Raw genomic sequence first — 22,533 nt, forward strand, 5'->3', positions numbered from 1 at the left:
TACTATAATCTTGAATTATTTTATCCTCATTTCTGACTGTTCATCAAATTGAAAAAATCACAATGCTCAGTGTTAAATTTATCACACTTCAAATACTCAGGGTCAAGTAGAAAATAGTATGGAAATAAGCACTGTATTTGGAGAACTCTTAAAGGAAACCCATGTTTAAGTTTTCTGTAATATACCTACTTTATTAAGTTTTTATGATAGATTTTTCTTAAGGGAAGACACTACTGCATCATAAGAAAAACAAGATATATCGTATTTATTTATTTATAAGTTACTTGCTTTTATTTTTTTTATTATGTTCAATTAGCCAACATATAATACCTCATTAGTTTTTGATGTAGTGTGTGGAGATGAGCACTGGGTGTTATAAGCTATATTGCTTTTAGAAGCAAAAGTTAAAGAGTTCATTTCAGTCTCAGCCATTTTCCAGTGTCATTTTATTTTATTTACTTATTTTTTATTATTATGTTCAATTAGTCAACATATAGCACTTACTTTATTTTTTTAAAGATTTTATTTATTTGAGAGAGAGAGAGAGGGCACACATGTACAAATGGGAAGAGGGGCAGAGGGAGAAGCAGACTCCCCAATGAGCAGGGAGCCTGATGCAGGGCTTGATCCCAGGACCCTGGGATCAGGACCTGAGCCAAAGGCAGATGCTTAACCAACTAAGCCACCCAGGCATCTCCATTTTATTGTTATTTTTTAAAGATTTACTTATTTATTATTTTAGAGAGAGAGAGCACAAGCAGAAAGGGGAGAGGGAGAGTCTCAAGCAGACTCTACGCTGAGCGTGGAGCCCAATGTGGGCCTCTATCTCACAACCTGAGATCATGACCTGAGCCAAAACCAAGAGTCGGATGCTCAACAAACTGCACCACCCAGGATCCCCTCTAGTGTCATTTTAATGGCTGAGAAGAAACAAATACGTCCAACGACTTAGAGGTCAGAGGATAGGAGCAGAGCTCTAAGCACACTTCTTTGTCATCTTATGTTTTATCTTAAAATTTGATGGGGATTTTGAATGCTATTCCATAACATACCCAGTTGTTTCAATACAAAAATGGTCACCATCAGAGAAACAGCAACGAGGAGCTGAGCCAATACCTGCAGGAATCTAGGCTGAGCTAAAGACAGCTGACACTGCAGAGCCAGTTCAGCCTCTGGCCACTTCTGCTCTTCTGGTATCTATCTTATTTCTTGAGTCCAAATTTAAATAAATGAGCGGTTATAAATGGCCATCATGTTTCCACTGCTTTATGAACTCTGTCAGGCTAATCACTGTGGAGGGCCTCCAAAATGATGCCGCAAAGGCTGTCACAGCACTTTCTGACTCGTGCCGGTGGGCATTCCACCAGCTTATGTCACGTTGGGACTTGAAAAGCTCTTTCACCTGCTGGACAATCTCTTCTACTCTTACAGGATGAATAGGAGGCTGTCGTTCATTTGTCCTGTTCTCTCATTTGAGTTTAGGGGTTATTGCTGTTTATTTAAGGTTAGTCAGGAGATCTCTAAAACCACACCAAAAAAGGAAAAAAGCACTGATCATAGATGAAACTTACAAAACTAAAAGGCCTGTTTGTAAGAGGCAAAAGATAAGAAACAGGCTACTGTCCATCGGTAGTACTCAAATGTCAGCTTCTCAGTGAGGCCTTCCCTGGTCAGCCTATTAACAACTGTAAGCCCTAGTCCAGCTCCCTCCTCTGCTTTATTTTTCCCCATGGCACTTACCACCTGATGTATCACGCATTTTAATTATCTTGTTCTCACTCTGTCTATGTCTCTCTCGCACCAGCAACTAGAATATAAACATAAAGGCTGGGGTTTTTAACTCTTTTGTTCCTGATGTAATCACTCAAGCTAGAGGAGTGACCAGCATACAAGAGAGGTTCCATAACGTTTGTTGAAATGGATGCATTCCACTCAACGATTTCAGTCACACCCTCTAAGGCTGTAATGAATTATTGGTAGTTTCTTAAGCACTGTGCAAATTGTGTCTATTTTTTCTGAAAAGTTTTTCTTCCCTTCTCCTCACTTTGCCTGGCAAACTATTCAGGCCATCCCTTAAAGGCTCAGCTCAAATGTTGCCTCCGCTTTGAAGCATTACTTGTTTCTCACTTCTCTCCTCCCGGTTGAACTAATTGTTTGATAGAAAGTACTTTACACTTAAGAACTTTTTAGTCGCTCATACAACTGTCCTTGACTGTGAGGACAAGGCACACCATCTACACACAAGGGAGGATCATCTGTATATCTAGTGCCTATCACCGTGCCTTAGACCTTCTTTCTAGGCATGCAATAAATGTTTGCTCAAAGAATGAATGAATGCATGAGTGTATTAAGTATGACATACTTCCACCATGGAAGGCAGATTATTAGCTATGATACATTATAAAAGATCAGAGATTCTGTTCTCAAGAAGCACACATGATAGAGAGATATAAAACAAATATAATTCATGTCAGACGGTGAGAAGGGCAATAATAGAAATTAAGACAAAGTTCAGGGGGAACACAGAGGAGAAGGCAATTAATTCTGACTAAAGAGAACAGAGTCTTGATGATTAAATATTATTTTAACTGGCAGGTATGGGTAGAAAATGCTTCCAAGCAGAGGAACAGACAAACATGTAGAAGTTCAGAGATACAAGAGAAATTTGGGGGAACACTGAGCATGTCTAGAATATAGTTGCATGGAGGGGAGTAGAGCTGGCCAGGTGAGGTGAGCCAGAGTGTTCAGTTTTCTTAAATGTCATGCTCAAGAGTCTCATTTTCATTTCATGGAAATGAAGGAACAATCACCTGTTCATTTCAGAGAGAGGACTCTAACTGGATGTCTCAAAGATGGATGGGAAGGAGGAGACATTGCATTTATTTGTTTAACAAATATTTATCAAACATCCACCACGTTCCAGACATCATGTTGGAAGGAGGCAGTTCAAAGACACGTCCTTGCCCTTAGGGAGACCTCACCGATCAGCAGGGGAGACAGAGGTGGGAACATTTAATTGTGATAATGAATGACATGCACAATAGCAGAGACTGTTCTAGGTCAGTGGCTCTAAATATACTACCAATAAAAGTTTTTTTCTGAGAAGGTACACTCTAAAATATACAAAAATAGGAACAAAAACTGAGCTAAGATGAAAAACAGTATCTTAAAAATGCTTTTAGGTTTTTTTATTTGTTAAGAATACAAAAAGCCTTTGTTCTCATTAAAAATTAAAGAAGGATATTTTCGGGAGAACAATGTGATTGATACACTTTAGTATCTGTGTGATGTAAAGGTCTAGTCCTAAATTCAGTTTATTTTGAGAGCTGTTAATGGCTATTATAGCCGAAAAAGCACTCACAAAGACATGGAGATCCAGACAGAAGGGCAACCCTGACTGCACCCCTATAGCACAACATGCATCTTTCATTCTCATTTATCAGACATACAAAGGATTTTGTTACAATCAGGCTCAGGACTTTCCATCTCTCCTGACATCTATCAATGGCTCTGCAAACTAATCAATGCCACATTTTATATTTTGAACAAATGGGTTCAAAACTCACGGCAACTCTTCATTTATAAGATTTTTAAACATTTAGGAAATTGTATTTCAAACTGTTTTAGTGTGTAGGTGAGACACTTCAGGAATATATGATCTCTTTCTACATTTCAGCACTTCTGACACCACATGTGTGGGTTTTCCATACCCAACAATTCTCTAATTCTCTGCAGACACCAACTGGGTGTCTACAAAGTAATTCAATTCAGCTACTAACTATGGGATGGAGCTGGCACAGACCCCACTGGTCAAGGGCTCAGTTTTATGAGACTGCGCCCACACTTCAGACACCAATTGCAAGTCCCAGGCCTTCTATACTTCTGACAGAACAGCTATAAGTCAGGGGTTGCCAGGACCCCCTCCTTGGGTTCCATAATTTGCTAGAACAGCTCACAGAACCCAGGAAGGCACTGTACTTACTACTCCTGATTTATTAGAAAGGATACAATTTAGGAATAGCCAGATGGTAGAGATACATAAGGCAAGTTATGGGGGAAAAGGGGAATGTGCATAGAGGTTCCATGCCCTCTCTAGGCACACCACCCTCCCAGCACGGTCAATGTGTTCACTAACATTGCTAATGCTAGTGCCCCCAGGCCTTCCACACAAGCCAAAGTGGCTCCTGCCCTATGATGATTAAAAAGATGGCTCTCCTTTCCTTAGACAGACTGGCTAAGTGTCAGGAGTAGAGGTAGGGATGTATTGTTAACTCCAATGAGTTGAGTCTACAGTCGAGTCTACAATGGATGCATTAGGCTTTTTAGAAACTCAATGAGATTTTCAGCAATAGGCAATCACCTTCTTGCACCTGAAAGTTCCAACCCTCTAATCAACAGGGTTGGTTCCTCAGGCAACCAGCCCCCAGGAGCTATTCAGGAGCCCTAGAGTTACCTTATTTGCATACAAGAAGAGGCATCTCACTCCTGAGATTACAAGGGTCTTAAAATTGGAGAGGAAGATCAATGTTTTAACAGAAAGATACCCTTATTACTCAGGACAAGGGTTTTTTATTTTGTTTTTTTTTAAGATTTTATTTATTTATTTGACAGAGACAGACACAGCAAGAGAGGGAACACAAGCAGGGAGAGTGGGAGAGGGAGAAGCAGGCTTCCCTTGGAGCAGGGAGCCTCACGTGGGGCTTGATCCCAGGACCCTGGGATCACGACCCGAGCCAAAGGCAGACACTCAACAACTGAGCCACCCAGGCGCCCCTCAGGACAAGGGTTTTAGAAGCTCCTGTGCCAGGAATGGGAATGAAGACCAAACATATATTTCTTATTCTATCACAATATCACAGGGTGAAATATTACTTTCAGCAACAAAAAAGTCTAACCATTCAAACAGTTATAAACACCCAATTTAAAAATGCTCTCTGCAGAGAAGTTTTTTTTTTTTTTGGTTTTGTTTTGTTTTTAGAGAGAGAGAAAGCAGGGGAAGGAGAGGCAGAGAGAGAATCCCAAGCAGGCTCCACACTTAGCCCACAGCCCGAAGTGGGGCTCCATCTCATGACCCTGGGAACATGACCTGAGCTGAAATCAAGAGTCAGACATTTAACCGACTAAGCCACCCAGATGCCCCAAAGATTATTTTTTTAAGTAGTTATTTTCTACTTTACTGTTAAAGCATGACTTTTACCTTGAAGGATCAAATTAAATGCTTTTTTAATTTTTAAAATATTTGTTATGGGGCATATCTCTGACAATCACTGAACACACATCAACGAATTGTGACCTCCTGGATGCTGTTGGCAGTGGGAGTCATCAGAGGGTTCTGAGCAAGACAGTAAGTGATCAAATTTATTGACTGGAACAACAATGAAGCATGAGAAAGATAGACTGGAGGCTGAGTTCTTAGCCAGGGTACTACCGCAATAATCTAGGCAAGAAAAGATGAGGAATGGAATTATGGCCCAGAGGAGGAGGGAGGGAGATACTACATCTATTACAAGGGTGGAATTGAAAGGACTTGATTACAACTCTGGAAAAGAAACTAATGCAATAGTCCAGGCACTGCCAGTGACCATGGGAAAGGAAAAGAGGAAGATGTTTAGGAGACCTTAAAAAATGAAGACATGATTTCATAATGATCAGCTGTCAAGATGAAGGACAGGGAAAGATAAAAGGTACACAGTTTACAGGCCAGGTGACTGGATACAGGATTCCGTAAGTGCAGAGAGGAAGCATCTTCCCTTTACCAATCATGTATTTAACACTGCTTTACTGATACCTGCCACGAACCAGGTAGAAAGGGAGCTGGAGGACATTGACAAAAGAAAAGTTGGTAGGAAGAGATGGCTATTTTGGATTTGAAATGCCCCAGAGATACCTATGTGGATATTTTTAAAAGAAAAATGCAGATCTAAAGCCAAGAAAAGAAGGGGCAGAAGATGTGGCACTCACCTATATATGGATAGAAGATAATACAGACTTATATAGAGAGAGGGGATTTAATTTTAACTGGCTCCCTACCACATACCAGGCGCTGTCCTAGTTACATGTGACATATGTCATTTAATCCTTATAATAACTCTCTGATACAATTTGGGCTCAAAGATTACCCAAACTCATGCTTTCTTTTAAAAATTTGAGACTTCCAGGGCACTTGGGTGGTGCAATCAGTTGAGCATCTGACTCTTAGCTTTGGCTCAGGTCGTAATCTCATGGTCATGAAATCGAGCCCCGCGTTGGGCTCCATGGTCAGTGTGGAGTCTGCTTGAGATTTTCTCTCTCTCTCTCCATCTGCCCCTCCCACTCGTGTTCTCTCTCTCTCAAATAAATGTTTTTTAAAAATGTGAGACTTCCATTTCCTTTTAGCTCAGTTTTATAATAAATGGTTTATGATTTTTATTTTTGACACAGGGCGTTCCTGAAAGCCGTATCTTAAAACATATTAATAGGGTTGACTGTAGCATTACTGATCTAACCAGTGATGACCAGAAACCAGTAAAAAGTATTAGTAACACTGTTCAACTAATACACAAGCAGAATTGGAGTCCTTGGTGGAAAATGATATTCAATTATATACAACTGCCACTGAGAGCTGGTTAAAAAACCCTTACATTCAGAACATGTGTGTGTATATAATATAAAAGACACCTTTGTTGGTAGGGTGTGCAAAACTCGTAGTCCTATCCCTTTATTCAGTTTCACTTGGCTGCAGGCTCACCCTACTCTGTTCCTGATTTCCTATTAATCAGGGAATGACATACATGACTCACTGGTCTTGCTTAAAGAGGTTGTAAATCTCATATTTGGGGATTCATAACAAGTAACATATACTTCTGCCTCTGTGCCCTCCATTTTCTGATTATCACACCAATATTCCCCCACAGTACCCTAATTCCCTCTAATCCTATTCCCCTGGCTCTGACCCTAGCTAGGCCCGGTACCTTAGGCTGTTGGCTAGAGTCTTATTCCAACTTATCACTAGCCTAAGTTCTCACCGCCCTCTCTCTAGTCACTGTCACCTGTAATCTTTTATGGATGCATCTTGCATTGGGTCAATTCATCCACCGAGTCTCCAGAACGCACAAAGCTACTGAAATGCTAGGATGTCTTGCTGCAAATCCCACCACAATTACGAAGAGGGTCATTGCTGCCAAACTTACCCATTTTCTCCTTATCACATTAGCCTTTAAAACACTGTCACATAATTTCCATTATAGCATTGATACTTCCCTGTTTATTGTATTATTTATTTATTGAATATTTCCTCAACACCACCAGAAACAAAGCTTCATGACAGCAATGACCGTGTCTGTCTTGTTCACTGCTGTATTTTTCAAGGCCTAGAACAATGCTAGAGACCGCACTGCCCTTCAGTAGAGGTTTCCCGTAGTATATGCTGTTGGTGCCCTACACAGATCTCCTTTACCACCAAATGCACCTAGCCCCCAGCTACTGCAGCAATGATTTCTTTCTTTCTTTTTTTTTTTTTTTTAAAGATTTTATTTATTTATTTGACAGAGAGAGACACAGCGAGAGAAGGAACACAAGCAGGGGGAGTGGGAGAGGGAGAAGCAGGCTTCCCGCGGAGCAGGGAGCCCGATGCGGGGCTCGATCCCAGGACCCTGGGATCACGACCTGAGCCGAAGGCAGACGCTTAACGACTGAGCCACCCAGGCGCCCCAGCAATGATTTCTGAAAGCTCATAGCTGTACCCTTCTCCAAAGAACTGCCCTCCACCGCTGGGGAGCTACTCTGCCCAGAAATGCCTGGGAGGTCACAGGTTCCCCCTTATCCTCTCCTAGGGGGCAGCCCATAACCAATGACTTACTGGTATGGGGGCAAAAAAGGCTGGCCCTCTTGCTTCCAAATCGGATAACTGGGTAGTGTCATTCATACTCCAGAGCTCTCTGTGAGGAGGCTGAGTCGAGACTTCAACTAAAACCATCTCTTTCCACCGCTGCATCCTAACTCCTTGGCTTCCCTGCAAGTTTTACCTCAAAGCACTCCCTCTAATATTACTTATACAAACATTTCCGTCTCGGGCTTTGTTTCTAGAATCCCCATCCTAGACATTTGTTGACTGTTTGAATGAATGAATGATGTAAGAAGGTAGAAACAATTCTTAGATTTTCTAGCATTGTCCTGAATTCTTCCTGTTACAAAATACTACAGCTACATCGCAGTTAACAGAAAGTACTTAATGGAGTTGTGAACTGAGCAAATCCTATTAAGATGCAAATGTACTTACTTAATCTAAGCACCTCATGCCACCCTTGTCTGTTGTCACTGCTGCCATCGTCTGAAGAGTCTGGCTTAACAGCAATATCTGCCTCACTTATAAGGAGCAGCACTTTATGAAGCATTTTAGATTTTAATAAATACAAAGACTGCTGAGAAGTAGAGGGCACTGGCCCAAGATACTTCTTCACTCTCTCTGCTCACCTAAGGGCGCTATGAGCAACGGACCACCCATGCTCACTAGAGAGGCTGAGAGAGAGAGGAGAGCAGATATAAGTGGTTAGGATATGATGTTAAGCCTGTTCAGATATTCTGATATGGAAACCACTGTAAACTTGAGTTTATTTTTATTTTTGTGACAACTAAGGACTGAAACCTTTTTTAATCCTTCCCCCATCAGAGTAACCCTAATTTTATAATGGAAGTCAGTGAGAGAAAATAATTCTCTTAACAGAAATATGTCTTACAAGTTAAAAAAAAAACCCACAAAGGATTAGAAGGTTATAAATTAAATTGGCATTAGTGACTAACTTGAAGAAGGAGAGATGAGACTGGGGTGGTGATTGAAGGGGACTTGAGCTATAATTACAGCATTTTATTTCTGTAAAAGGAAGAGTAGAATCAAATTTGAGAAAAATATTAACAGTTGTTAAATCTCAGTGATAAATTTGGGTATGTGTTATATAGTTCTATTTACATTTTTTGGATTTTTAAAGTTTTTCACAATCTAAAAAAAGTACATAACACTTGAAAGGAATGTGGCTGTTCTCTAATGGCAAGGAATATAGCAAACTAAGACAAAATGCACAGGGCATCGGTGGTTCTCAAGCTTGTTTAGCTTGTGACATCTTCCTTGTTTCCAGTCTTCTCTTCCAAAACAGCCCATAGCATGCTGGTGGCTGGTACTTCTAGATTCAGGGGTCTGTGTGAGCTCTGACTCAGCGACCTCTATAACCCTCAACCTGTGGCTGGAGCACCGAGAGAGCTGAAGCGGCATCAGTCTGGAAGGGACATCACATAAAAAGGCCACAAGAACATAAACATTTGGTTTATGTTCTTATGAATTCTCTGGGTGACAGCTGATGATATACCTCAGGGGAGGCAAAGTAAGTTTAATAATCAGGAAAAATGGTCAAGAAAACAGAAAACGAAATTTTATAAGATTAACTTACTATTGAAAAATGGAAAAATATGAAAAGACCTTCAGGTCAAGCTGAGCAAGGATTAGAAATATGATGCTAGAATTTAAAAAATTAAGATATTATACAGGGACTGAAGTCTAGAAAGTAAGACTTGTTTGACTGACAGTCTTACCATAAGGCTGGTACTTTAGTGAGGAATTGACTAAAGTTCTTTTTTTTTTTTTTTTTAATATTTATTTGAGAGAGAGAGACAAAGTGCAGGGCAGAGGGAGAGGGAGAGAGAGGCTCAAGCAGACTCTGCACCAAGTGCAGAGCCTGACGCAGGGCTCGATTTCACAACCCTGAGATCATGACCTGAGCAGAAACCAAGAGTCGGACCCTTAACTGACTGAGCCACCCAGGTGCCCCACGAATTGACTAAAGTTCTATCATCATGAAAATACAATTCAGTCAACACAACAAAGTCAAGAAGCAACATGGTACAGTGGCTAGAGCACAGGGCTGACGCCAGGTTGTAAGAAGCCTGCTCTGTAACCTCAGCCAAGTTATTTAACTTTTCTGTGCCTCAGTGTCCTCACCTGCAAAACAGAGAGGGGAACAGTACTGATCTGAGAGAGTTGTAGTGAGCAGTAATGAGCTACAATTTGAAAACAGCTTAGAAAAGTTCATAGTAGCTGCTGTGTACATGTTTGTTAAAGAAACAAAAATAATATGGACATTTAAATGGATTTGAAGACCATCCGGAAAGGAGTAAAAAAAAATTATGACAAACCTGAAGATCTATGTGGAAAGGCTGGAGGGACTGGCATAATTCCTTTAGTGAAAGAGGCAGCAGAAGGCATTCTTAGCAGGAAAACTACTGTCCAATGGCTGATAAAATTGGTTTTAAAATAGCTTTTTCAAATTCATCGTGGGTAAGAGGAGACAGGAGTATCTCAGAGGTTTTGTGTAGCAGCTGCGTGTGGTGTGTCTCCAGTCCTCTAATGCTCTTATCAGTGCTAAGGATGTCCTGATGGCTCAATACTAACTTTTTCTATGAGACTTAGAGAAGCTTTTAGTTTTTCTATTTTCTGTCAATACATCTATTTTCCCTCTGGGACTTTGTGAATTTCTAAATTTAGACTGTCACATTCAGTGTTCTTCAGCCTGAGGAAAGTCTTGTATGTTGAATTATGCTGTGCCCGTATCCTCCTCTTGGCAACAACCCTTGCCTCTATGCACATACAGCCCACGTTATACCAAGCTGCCTCTCACTTCCTGGTTTTTAGATCATATGTTTCCAATAACCACAATGCCCTGTTCTCTGTTCCATACTTAGAAAACTCCTGCCGATCCCTGAACACTCCGTTTGAGTGCCACCTTCTCCAGACACCTTCACCATATTACCTGCATATACTCAGAGTTGGGCACCTCTCCCCAACGTTCCCACAGAACCTGCACATGCTTCTTTCATAGCTCAGTTACGGCATTGTATTGTAAATGTTGTAGTGTCACCCACTAATGAGCAAGCAAGCTCCTCTAGGTCAAGATCGGTATCATCATCTATAAGTCATCATGTCTTAAAAGCCACTGACAAACAACAGGAATCTAATAAATACAAATTAGATAAATGAACTAATACATAATGAATAAACCAGACTCTTGCCTTCAAAAAGTTCCCTATTTAGATGAGGAGGCATAACTGGGGCAAGTGGAGGGGATGCAAATGAAATGTAGAAATTAAATATAATGCAAATCAGAGTGAGATAAGAAAGTGGGGTATGTGGTAAGAAACTAATATTTATTAGTCTGCCTAAGTATTTAAGTGCCTAAAATATGTCAGACACTGATTGGTCCTTTCCACACATTCTCTCATTTAATTTTCATAACCATCCTGCCAGGTATTATTATTTCAATTTGATAAGTGAGGAAATTAGGACTCAAGGAGTTCAAAGCTGCCAAAAAGTTAATGGCAAAGACAGGACTTGATCTCTAAAACCCATATTCTTTCTTTCTTTCTTTCTTTTTTTTTTTTTAAAGATTATTTATTTATTTATTTGACAGAGAGAGACACAGCGGGAGAGGGAACACAAGCAGGGGGAGTGGGAGAGGGAGAAGCAGGCTTCCCTCGGAGCAGGGAGCCTGATGTGGGGCTCAATCCCAGGACCCTGGGATCATGACCTGAGCCAAAGGCAGACGCTTAACGACTGAGCCATCCAGGCGCCCCTAAAACCCGTATTCTTTCTTTTGCAATGGTACAATTTCAGTCCTATGCAGTTTCAGAGGAGGGAAAAGTTACACTCAGAATGACAAATCAGAAAAGGTTCCATGTAGAGGTAAAAATGCACCAAATCTTGAAGGATTAGAAGAGAAACAGAGTGCATTTTAGATGGAGGAATAAAGACAGGCATGGATATAAACTCAAAACTTGTGAGTAGGACATAGAATGGTCTAGTCTGGAATAAGCTGAACAGACATGAGGAAAATCCCACTAAAGAGAAAGTATGGACTATATAGGGAACCTGGGAACTCTATATTCACAATGGGCATCACTATTAGAAAAATAATCAACCAAGAGCATATGGGTCATGCTAATGATTGGATCTGTGCTGTCATCTTCATATATGAAGGGGAGCAAATGAAAAAAAAAAAAACCTGGTAAATTTAAGTATTTCAAAGCCCTACGATAATTCTTAATATAGAAATGTACTTTTATCCACAGAGGAAATACAGCTACAGAAGGCGACATATCAAGTGTCCTCTTTAACATCAAAGTAACATAACATTGTAGAAAAACAAATAAATAGATGTACTTCACAAATATGAGGCATGTAGTCTCTTCTGTTTGTAATACATACCATAAAAGTAATTATATCCATTAATCTTTTAAATTACCTAAATCATACAAAGGACAACATCTTGATTTTAACTAAAAAACAAATTAAATTGCCCAGCTTGCTCATTTTTATGAGATCTGATCATTAAAATATAAGACAGTAACACTTAAAAAATATACTGGTTGTTATGTTTTATTCATGTATGTTTGGTGATGGTTTTACTTATCAAGAGAATGTGTTGAGTGGCCCATAACTAATTTTGTTGGAATGACATCCATAAACTAAACTGAATGTGACTGATTATTTAGATGGTGACATCATAAATCCACAAAAGGGAATCTAAAATAAACAAAGTAAAGACGTTAAGTAGGTCACCCATAGATCAGAGAAGTCTGGAACATTTTTTTGGACTGCTGCTTTTAGGTCTTTTAAAACATATGTTTTTCTTAAAACAATTTTATGACCTTAAATTTTATGGCAAATATAGCCCTAAAGTTGTATATAATGAAAAAACTCCCCACATTGAAATAAAGTTTAATTAATGAAGATCCTTTAATATTATATATTTTAAATAGAAACAGAGTTTTTACTTCCAACTTCATATAATCAAATATTGCCAAATAGAGATACCTGGGTCTGTGTTAAAATGAGTAGATATTTTATTTGTAATATACCATCAATCAATAATGTAGCAATGGGGTGCTTTAAACAAAAATAATACAAATATTAGGCTTTGAAACTTATTACATTTTGAATTTAGAAAGTTTTTTCATAGATAACACAGCTATATATTTATGTGGTCAATGTCAAAATTACCACAGAACATAAATAAGCAGCACATAATTCTTTACTATTTATGGATCTTTTGTTACCTTAAGACAAAAGGTTGGTATAAAAGACACTGTAGGCGGAAAGTAAGGCGTGGTATCTCTCTCTAATCTTCTAAACTTTCTAAAGCACCTTGAATACCATCTTCTTCTTGCCTATTTAAAGATACTAGAATACAGAGCTAAAAGATACTAGAAATGACCTTGTCTACTTTTCTTAATCAGAGATGAAAGAACTGAGACCCAAAGGAAAACCCAAAGACAAAGTCTTAAACACATATATAAATTAAAGATTGAGGGCGCCTGGGTGGCTCAGTTGGTTAAGCGACTGCCTTCGGCTCAGGTCATGATCCCAGGGTCCTGGGATCGAGTCCCACATCGGGCTCCCGGCTCAGTGGGGAGCCTGCTTCTCCCTCTGACCCTCTCCTCTCTCATGCTGTTTCTCTCTCGCTCGCTCTCTAATAAATAAATAAATAAAATCTTTAAAAAAAAAAAAAAAAAAGATTGAAAATCAATTATTTAAGCATTCATATAAAAAAGTTTAAAAAAGAAAAGCACATTAAACCTAAAGAAAATAAAAGGAAGGGTATAATAAAGACAAAATCAGAAATTAGTGAATAGAAAAGAAATACACAAAAGCCAAAAGTTGGTTGCTTGAACAGACCAATAATGTTGATAACCTCCTGGCAAAAATTATCATGAATAAAAGAGAGAGAAGGCAAATAACCAATACCAGGAATAAAAATGAAGATATCATGACTGAGCCTAAGGTCAGTAAAATATCATATGATATTATAAACTCTATACCAATAATTATAAGGAATAATTCCTAGAAAAATAAGACTTACCAAAACTTCCTATATCAATGAATTATAAGCAAAAGGCCTGTTTACAATCAGTGTGACAGAGACATACACCCAGAAATAATTACTAAGTACCTGTTTTATTTCTTTGCCTTTTTTTCTGATTGTGCTAAGTAACTTCCATAATTTACAAACAGAATTGATTGATGCAATTCAGCCTAATACATCCTTCTTTAAAAATATTTTGGTGTTGCATATATACAAATGGAAAAACTGCCCCATCATACAAAGGGACTCTCACATAAAGTACTTCATTTTTTCTGGGGCATAAATTTGTAAGCTAATTTCAATCTCTGATGTCATCTTTAAGAGAAATTGGTTTTTTGCTTGACGATTTTAAAATCTAAAATTTAAATTCATTTGTTTTTGCTCTAAATTGACATTACATGCTTAAGTGACATCAGAATATACACTAATTAAAAGTTTCAAGTAATTACATATTTTTAAGGGCACCACTATATGGTAGAAACTAAACACAATGCAGCCAAAATAAAATAGCTCAAATTCTCCTAAGAATGAACAACTGCAATGCTCACTGTATCATACTTAAAATGTCAACAATGAGTCTTTCCATGTGCCTTGTGGTTCAAAAACTAGAACTGTGATGTTATAAACAAAAGTTATTCAGGTGAGAACTAGCAAACTAGTCAATGAGTTTGATTCTTTCATTATTTTCCTCAAACTTTGTCCATTAGGTAGAAAAACTGGTTTTAAAGCTTAAAGGTGAAGGGAAAAAGTCAGTTTTTCAGAGTCAGGGGAACATAAAATATTGAAATAATTATAAACAAGAACAGTATTATAGCTCCTTAAAGACAGAAATTATGTTTCTTGTTTCTTTCTGTATCTTCTAAAACACCTAGTCCTATAATCTTGACATAGTAAATTCCTAAAAAAAAAAGGGGGGGGGGGGAGTTGAAATATTTAGGTTTACATAAGGCATCATTCATACAAAGAAGAATCATGAGAAGTTGAGGAAATAGACTAGAAATTTTCTGAAACTATGTAAGTGACCTATACAAGTTATGGAGTTGGGTTGGCCTTGCTATGCTCTATTAAAATTAGCAAATTAAAATTCGCACATATTTTGTTAAATTTATTCCTAAGTATTTCATATTTTTATGCTATTGTAAATAATATTTAAAAATTATTTTTTATTTAAATTCAATTAGCCAAGGTATAGTAAGTACATCATTAGTTTTTGATATAATGTTCAATGATTCATTAGTTGAATATAACACCCAGTGCTTGTCATGTGCCCTTTTTAACTAAATACAAAACTAAAAAAAAAATAATTATTTTCCCACTGCCCATTGCTATTATATAAATATACAACTGATGCTGTACATTGACCTTGTATCCTGTGACCTTTCTCAATTCACTTATTCTGATGGCTTTTTTTTTTCTGTAGATTTCCTAGAATTTTCTATATATAAAATCATGTCATCTTTAAATAAAGACACTTTTACTTCTTCCATTTAAACATGCATTTTAGTTTTAGTTTTTTCTTGTCTTATTGCACTGGCTAGGGCCTCCAGCATAATGCTGAATAGTGAATATCCTTGCCTTTTCCTCATCATAGAAAGAAAGCATTTAGCTTTTCACCATTAAATATAAGTTAGCTACAGGTTTTTCATAAATACTTCTTATCAAGGGGTACCTGGGTGGCACAGTTGCTTAAGTGCCTGTCTTTGGCTCAGGTCATGATCTCAGGGTCCTGGGATCAAGCCCCTCATTGGGTTCCCTGCTCAGTGGGGAGCCTGCTTCTCCCTCTCCCCTCCCCCTGCTTCTGCTCTGTGTGTCTGCCTTTCTCTGTCAAATAAATAAATAAAATCTTTAAAAAAATGCCTCTTTTCAAGTTGAGGAAGTTTCCTTCTATTTTTAATTTGCTGCAATGTTTATTATGAATGGGTATTAAATCTTTCCAAATGCTTTTTTTGCAATGATTGAGATGATAACATGGTTTTTCCTTTATGCTGTAAATTAAATGGATTACGTTATTTGATTAATTAAGTCAACCTTATATTCCTGGGATAAAACCCACTTGGTTATGATGTATTATCCTTTTTATAGATTTTTTTTTTTTTTAAATAATCTTTTTTTTTTTTAACAATTTTTTTTTTTTTTTTTTTTTTTAAAAATTTTTTTTTTTTTTTTTTTTTTTTTATTTGAGAGAGAGAGAATGAGAGAGCAAGCACATGAGAGGGGGGAGGGTCAGAGGGAGAAGCAGACTCCCTGCCGAGCAGGGAGCCCGATGTGGGACTCGATCCAGGGACTCCAGGATCATGACCTGAGCCGAAGGCAGTCGCTTAACCAACTGAGCCACCCAGGCGCCCTTTTTTATAGATTTTTGAATTTGATTTGTTAATACTTGTTAAGGATTTTTTGTATCCATGTTCATGGAAAATGCTGAACTGTAATTTATTTCTACAATGCAGGTCTGCTGGTGAAAAAATATTCTCAGCTTTTGTTTTTCTGAAAATGTCTTTATTTTTAAAGAATTTTTTGCCAAATACATTATTCTACACTCACTTTTTTTCTTCTTTTGGCACTTTCAAAACAATCATTTCACTGAATTGTGGTATTTATTTCACATGAAAAATCAGCAGCCATTTTTATCATTTTCCCCTGTATGTAATATGTCTTTTTTTCCTCTGGCAGTTTTAAAGCTTTTGTCTTTCAATTTACAATAATTTGAGTATAATGTACTTTGTTGTGGTTTCCTGTTTATCCTGCTTGAGATTCACTGAGTTTCCTGGATTGGTGATCTTATGCTTTCAATCAAATTTGGGAATTTTTCCACCATTATATCTTCAAATATTGTTCTGCCCCATTCTTTCTCCTTTCTTTTGAGACTCCAATTGCTCATATGTGAAACTGTTTTTTTAGGGTTGCCATTCCTATATTGAGAAGTCCTAATTATTGCCTCATTATGCTTATTTTCTCCCTTTAAATACCTGAATATATTTATGGTAACTGTTTTATAGTCCCTGTCTGCTAATTCCACCATCTGTCATTTTTGGGTTTATTTCTATTGACCAATTTTCCTGCTTCTTTGTATGTCTAGTAATTTTCTATTGAATGCTTGACATTTTGAATGCTATGTGTTGTTGAATGGATTTTGCAGTCTTCTTTCATTTCATGTTAAGTTTGTTTGGTTAAGAAGTTAATGTACTTTTGAATAAGATTGATCTTTTAAAGACATTTCCCCCCTAACATCCATCCCCTTAGTTTTTAAAGTCATTCTGTATGAGAAAAACTTCTAAAATACTACCAAATAGCAAGCATCCTTGTTTTCTCAAGATTTATGTTTTAACTTATTAAGGATGGGCATAGAGTAGCTTTTATTCTAGGGGTAGATTGGTTCTACCTCTAATGCACAGACTTTATAGAATATCTTCTGAAGATCAGGAGTGTTTAAGGAAGGCTCCTAACCACCTGGGAGCTCTGACTACCTTGGTAGTTGTAAGTTTCCTAGTATTTGTTAGTCTTGTACAGTTTTATAATTCTTTACTATGGTAGGACTAATCAGGTACCACTTACTCCATAACAGTCAGAGGTGTAAATCCCAAGAGGGAGCTTTTGACCATCTCCCAGCTTTATATTGCTTCTCTTCTCTTTCTCCTATGACTCATTAGTTCTGCCTTCTTTTCTCCTACATTTTTCTCTTAAGAACATATCATTATTTAATGAAATGACCCAAATGAGAAATTAATTCTTGCAAATCAACCCAACATTTTTTTGCACTACACAATATTTTTTACCTCCTGGGATTAAAATAATAATTCAATCTAGTTTTAAGTTGCTTATTACTTGGTATATTCTTTGATTTCTCTATTTCTTTCTCTTTCTCCCTCTCCCCATCTCTCTCTGTCTATCTGTCTCTCTATTTTGGCAGATCTGCTACTTACTTTTATTTTAGAAAGATTTAGAACAGGCTGACTGAGAAAACTAAAACAATTCATGCCAAGAATATCTATCTGATTAAAAGCTCTCCCTGGGGGCACTGGGGTGGCTCAGTCGTTAAGCATCTGCCTTCGGCTCAGGTCATGATCCCAGGACGCTGGGATCGAGCCCCACATCGGACTCCCTGCTCCGTGGGAAGCCTGCTTCTCCCTCTCCCATTCCCCCTGCTTGTGTTCCCTATCTCGCTGTGTCTCTCTCTGTCAAATAAATAAATAATAATAAAATCTTAAAACTAATTAACTAAATAAATAAAAGCTGTCCTTGAACCAGCATTCTGACCACACAAAACTAAATAATCCACAAAGTGTTTATAAGGAAGGCAAGGAGACTAATAACTTACTTCTTCTACATTTTTGGTTCCTCACCTCATACCTGAGATCATATAGTTTATTGGTTCTCCTTGTGAGCTATTTTAGCTTCCTGTTAGTGAATGGGCTTAGTCTCTACATATTTTTATTCTAATTTAAGAGCCTTTATGTTGGTGAAATCTGCTCCTAGAATGTAATGTTCAACACTCTCTGTCCACAAAATATCTATTAATTCATGTTTATAAAGCATTAGTCACTAAAAAAATAAATTTTCCAACGTTTTATTGCCTTTTAAGGAAAAGAGAGATAAGGACAGGAGGAACAAAAATGAAACTGGTTTATAAAATGGGTTTTAAGAAAGTATTTTTAAATTGTGCTGGGAGAAAAATAAATGATTAAACTAGATCTCAAGAGGTTATGGGTCTTATACTCTTACCTGTGCAGCTGGATGTATTCTCGGGGTCTGTTGAGCAGGTGAAGGAATCTGTCAACAACCTTGTTTTTTCCTACACCCTGTAATTACACAGCGAACATTAAGTACAAAGAGACTTTTGTGGAAGTAAAACAAACCAGAATAATCTGTTGCCAAAACCTACTTTCTCAAAGTTTGTACTGTTTCAGCTCATAATGAAAATATACACATATACATACATACACACATATATGTTTACATATAGCAAACAAATATAGCTTCTCTGACATAAAGGTTTTTTAAAAAATTTACTTCTAAATACACTAGCTTCATTTACATCAAATACACTAAACATGCTCTTCTTATTTAAAAGGAACTTCATAATTATTTTTAGCCTTCTACAGCTAGTTTTTTTTTTTTTTTTTTTTAAAGATTTTATTTATTTATTTGACAGAGAGAGAAACAGCGAGAGAGGGAACACAAGCAGGGGGATTGGGAGAGGGAGAAGCAGGCCTCCCGCTGAGCAGGGAGCCCGATGCGGGGCTCAATCCCAGGACCCTGGGATCATGACCTGAGCCGAAGGCAGACGCTTAACGACTGAGCCACCCAGGCGCCCCTACAGCTAGTTTTTTCTGCTTCATAATTTTACACTGAAGTTTAGACATTACAATACAATATTAACCATTTCAGATTTGAAAAATGGCATCAAAGGCAATAAAGTAAGTATAAAAACAATGATTTTTTCTTATCAATTCTTTGGAAGTATGGTTTCCAGTTACAGGCAGATAAATATAATACTATACTTCTGTTTTAATAAAACGCTCATTCTTCTCTCCTTCTATCCTACTTTCTAATCCTTCAAAACCATGGAAACCTAAATTATAACCAGGGTTTATTAGTAAGTCTCAACTATATCTGCTCTTGTCAGCAATGTCCTCATTTCCTTACCACTTACTGATGCTGAGAGTTGCTGTCCTTTTGTGGAAGACAGACTGTTAAAAATGGAAACCACTCCCATGCCAGCTCCCCATTTTGAAGTTTTCACTTAGAGGTGGAATACTCTATTAATGGGATGTGACTCTTTTAACAAGTGGGTTGTGTGGGAACAGTAGAAGTGGTTAAAAAGCTAAATTCCATATATCATATGTTCTAGCAATAAATAACTTATTAATTTCTTATATCCTGCCAGACTCTATCCTAAGTATATGCATGTGTTATTTCATTTAATCCTAACAGTTCTACGAGGTAGGTAGTATGATTACTCCAACCTCACAAATCAAGACACCAAGACTCAGAAAAGCTAAGCAACATGTTCATGGTCACACAGCTAATCACAGGGGAACCAGGATTCAAATCCAGGTCTGTCTGATTCTGATGCTAATGTTTTTAGTCCCAACATTATGGATTATACTTCTTTCAGTCTGAAACTGATTTAGGTAAACTGGGCCTTGAATTTTCTCTTTCCCCACTTCTAGGAATCCATTTCTAAAGAAATAATTAGGCAGATCAGGGAAATGCATGGCGCTGAGCAGTAAGAGCAGAAGAAGCCCAATAGAAGGAAGCAGGCATTATTACTGATTTTTCTGCTACATCCTCAAATGTCTTGTAAAGAAATCATTCTATAAGCACGAAGGATAGAAATTCAAATCAATCAAATGAGTATTTATTGAGCATCATCATAGTCCTAGAACTGTGACAGTTCCTCTAAGATAAACAAATTCTCAAAGAAATTATGAGAATTTGTCCTTCACAATTCTCAAAAGAAGGCAAGACACATACATACATGTGGAGCACAGAAGACAAGCCACCAGTAGATAAACAGTTGTTAATTTATATGATATAGGTTCTTTTTTTTTTTTTTTCAAGTAGGTTCTGTACCCAATTGAACTCACAACCTTGAGATCAAGAGTCACATGCTCTATCAAATGAGCCAGCTAGGAGCCCCTTTGATATAGGTTCTAATAGCCTTAGAATCTTTCTCTTCTCTTTGGTCCACTAAATATGTCATAAGATCATAGATGCAAGAGAGACTACGGGGACTGGACTGATTACCAACTACTTAATAAGACAGAGGTATGAAGCACACATAGACAGTAGCAAGCAATTAAGATGCATTGTACATCCTCGACTCAGAGAGAAACACAATGAAATCAATGTTTAAAGAAGGTCAATATAACAATACTATGCAAAATATACTGATTGACAAAAGGAGAAACTGGTATCTAGGAGATTTATTGTTTACTCATTCAACATAGAAACAAACATTTATTGAGTGCTGGCATGTGTCAGGAGAGATAGCAGTGAACAAGACAGATAAGGTTTCTGCTCTTATGGAGCTTCCATTTCAGGAGTGTGGAGACAGATAGATTGGAACGTAGATTAGAAAAGTAGGTAGAAAGGCAGCAAGATGTAATTAGACAACCAAATAAATAAATAAGAAAGTTATCAAATAGTGATATTCTCTACACACAATTAAGACAGGGTGAGGCAATACTGATTGGGTGGTTATTAATATTGATTCAGAAGTGAAGACTTTTCCTTAGGTAACTTTAAGCTCAGATCTAAATGACAAGGAGCCAAGTGCTATGACGATCACAAAAGGGGCATTCCAGGAGAAGAGTTGCTACAGCTGATCCTCTAAAGTGGAAATAAGCTCAGGATATTTGAGGAACAGCCAGTGTGTTCAAGTGTTGTGGGCCAGAAAAGAATATATAAGATAAAGAAATGAAAGTAAGTAGGGCTGTGGGGAGCCTGGGTGGCTCAGTCCTACTCTTGATTTCGGCTCAGGTCATAATCTCAGGGTGGTGAGATTGAGCCCTGGGTCAGGCTCTGTACTCAGCAGGAAGTCTGTTGGGGATTCTCTCTCCCTCTGCCCCTCCCCACTGCTCTGTTTTTCTCTCTCTAAAATAAATAAATAAATCTTAAAAAAAAAAAAAAAGGTAAGTAGGGTCTAATCAAATAAGTTTTACAAGCCAAGTTGAAGAAGTGGGATTTTATTCTATGAGATGGGGAGCCACTGGAAGATTTTTTTAGCAGAGAAGTGGCATGAACTAATACAGATCATAAAAAAAATCACTTTGGTTAGGTATGGAGAGTGAATTATAAGGGAGGGAGTAAGGATGGAAACCAGGAAGCCAGTTGGAATGCTACTCCAAGATTCCAGGTGAGAGACGGTGATGGCTTAGATTAGGGAGGTATAAATGGAGAAGAATGGATTCCAGCTGTTTTGCAAGAAAGTTGACAAAACTGGCTGACGGACTGGATACGGGAGGATAAAGGAAAAGAAAGATCAAAGATTACTTCTAGATAGTTCCTTGAGCAAAAAGATGGGAAAGGCTAGGGGAGGAAGTCTTTTTTTCCCAGAGGAAAATCAAGAGCTAACTCTTTCTCCAAAGCACTTACTATCATTTAACATTCTAACAATTTATTTACTTGTGTTATCCTTCTCCCAGACTGGAAATAGCTCACTGAGAAGCTGGTTTTGTTCACTACTGTATTGCTAGTGTCTAGAACAGTGCTGGCACAAAGTAGGCACTCAAGTATGGGTCAAATGAATTAATGATGTCTCCATCTCTGGCAGAAACCCCAGTCATCCTCAGTACTTCTCACTCCACCTCCCAATTCATAACTAATTCCTCTCATTTCTACCTCCAAAATATATCTTAAGTTTGCCAAATTTCTCTGGTCTTCTCTCACTCACTATCCTAGCCATTCTCATTCATTATCTTAATTCCCTCCTCAAAAAGGCCTTTACTACCTTCCGATATAAGTCAGGTCCTTCCTCATCTCCCACACTCACCTGTATTTTTTCCTTCCTAAGCATAGATTTATATGAGTGACAACTTGTTTAAAGTCTCTCTTATTCACTGTTCTATGAACTGAAAGTGCCATGGGGGCAGGTCCAGGCCTATTTACTGCTATATCCCCAGAGCCCTGCACAGAGTCTGACAGAAAA

At 37.8% G+C, this 22,533-nt stretch overlaps 1 protein-coding gene across 6 annotated transcripts in view; it reads right to left on the minus strand.

Moving 5' to 3' along the window:
• VWA8 (von Willebrand factor A domain containing 8) overlaps positions 1–22,533 on the minus strand; it is a 348,163-nt gene that overhangs the window by 153,625 nt on the left and 172,005 nt on the right. For all 6 annotated transcript variants that reach the window (XM_032402933.1, XM_032402932.1, XM_032402934.1 and 3 more), the window contains one exon: positions 18,603–18,679. In XM_032402933.1, coding sequence (XP_032258824.1) covers positions 18,603–18,679 — 77 coding nt within the window. The remainder of the gene's footprint in view (positions 1–18,602; positions 18,680–22,533) is intronic.

Source organism: Phoca vitulina, unplaced genomic scaffold (assembly GCF_004348235.1).
Source record: "Phoca vitulina isolate PV1807 unplaced genomic scaffold, GSC_HSeal_1.0 scaffold5, whole genome shotgun sequence".
Taxonomy (NCBI): Eukaryota; Metazoa; Chordata; class Mammalia; order Carnivora; family Phocidae; genus Phoca; species Phoca vitulina.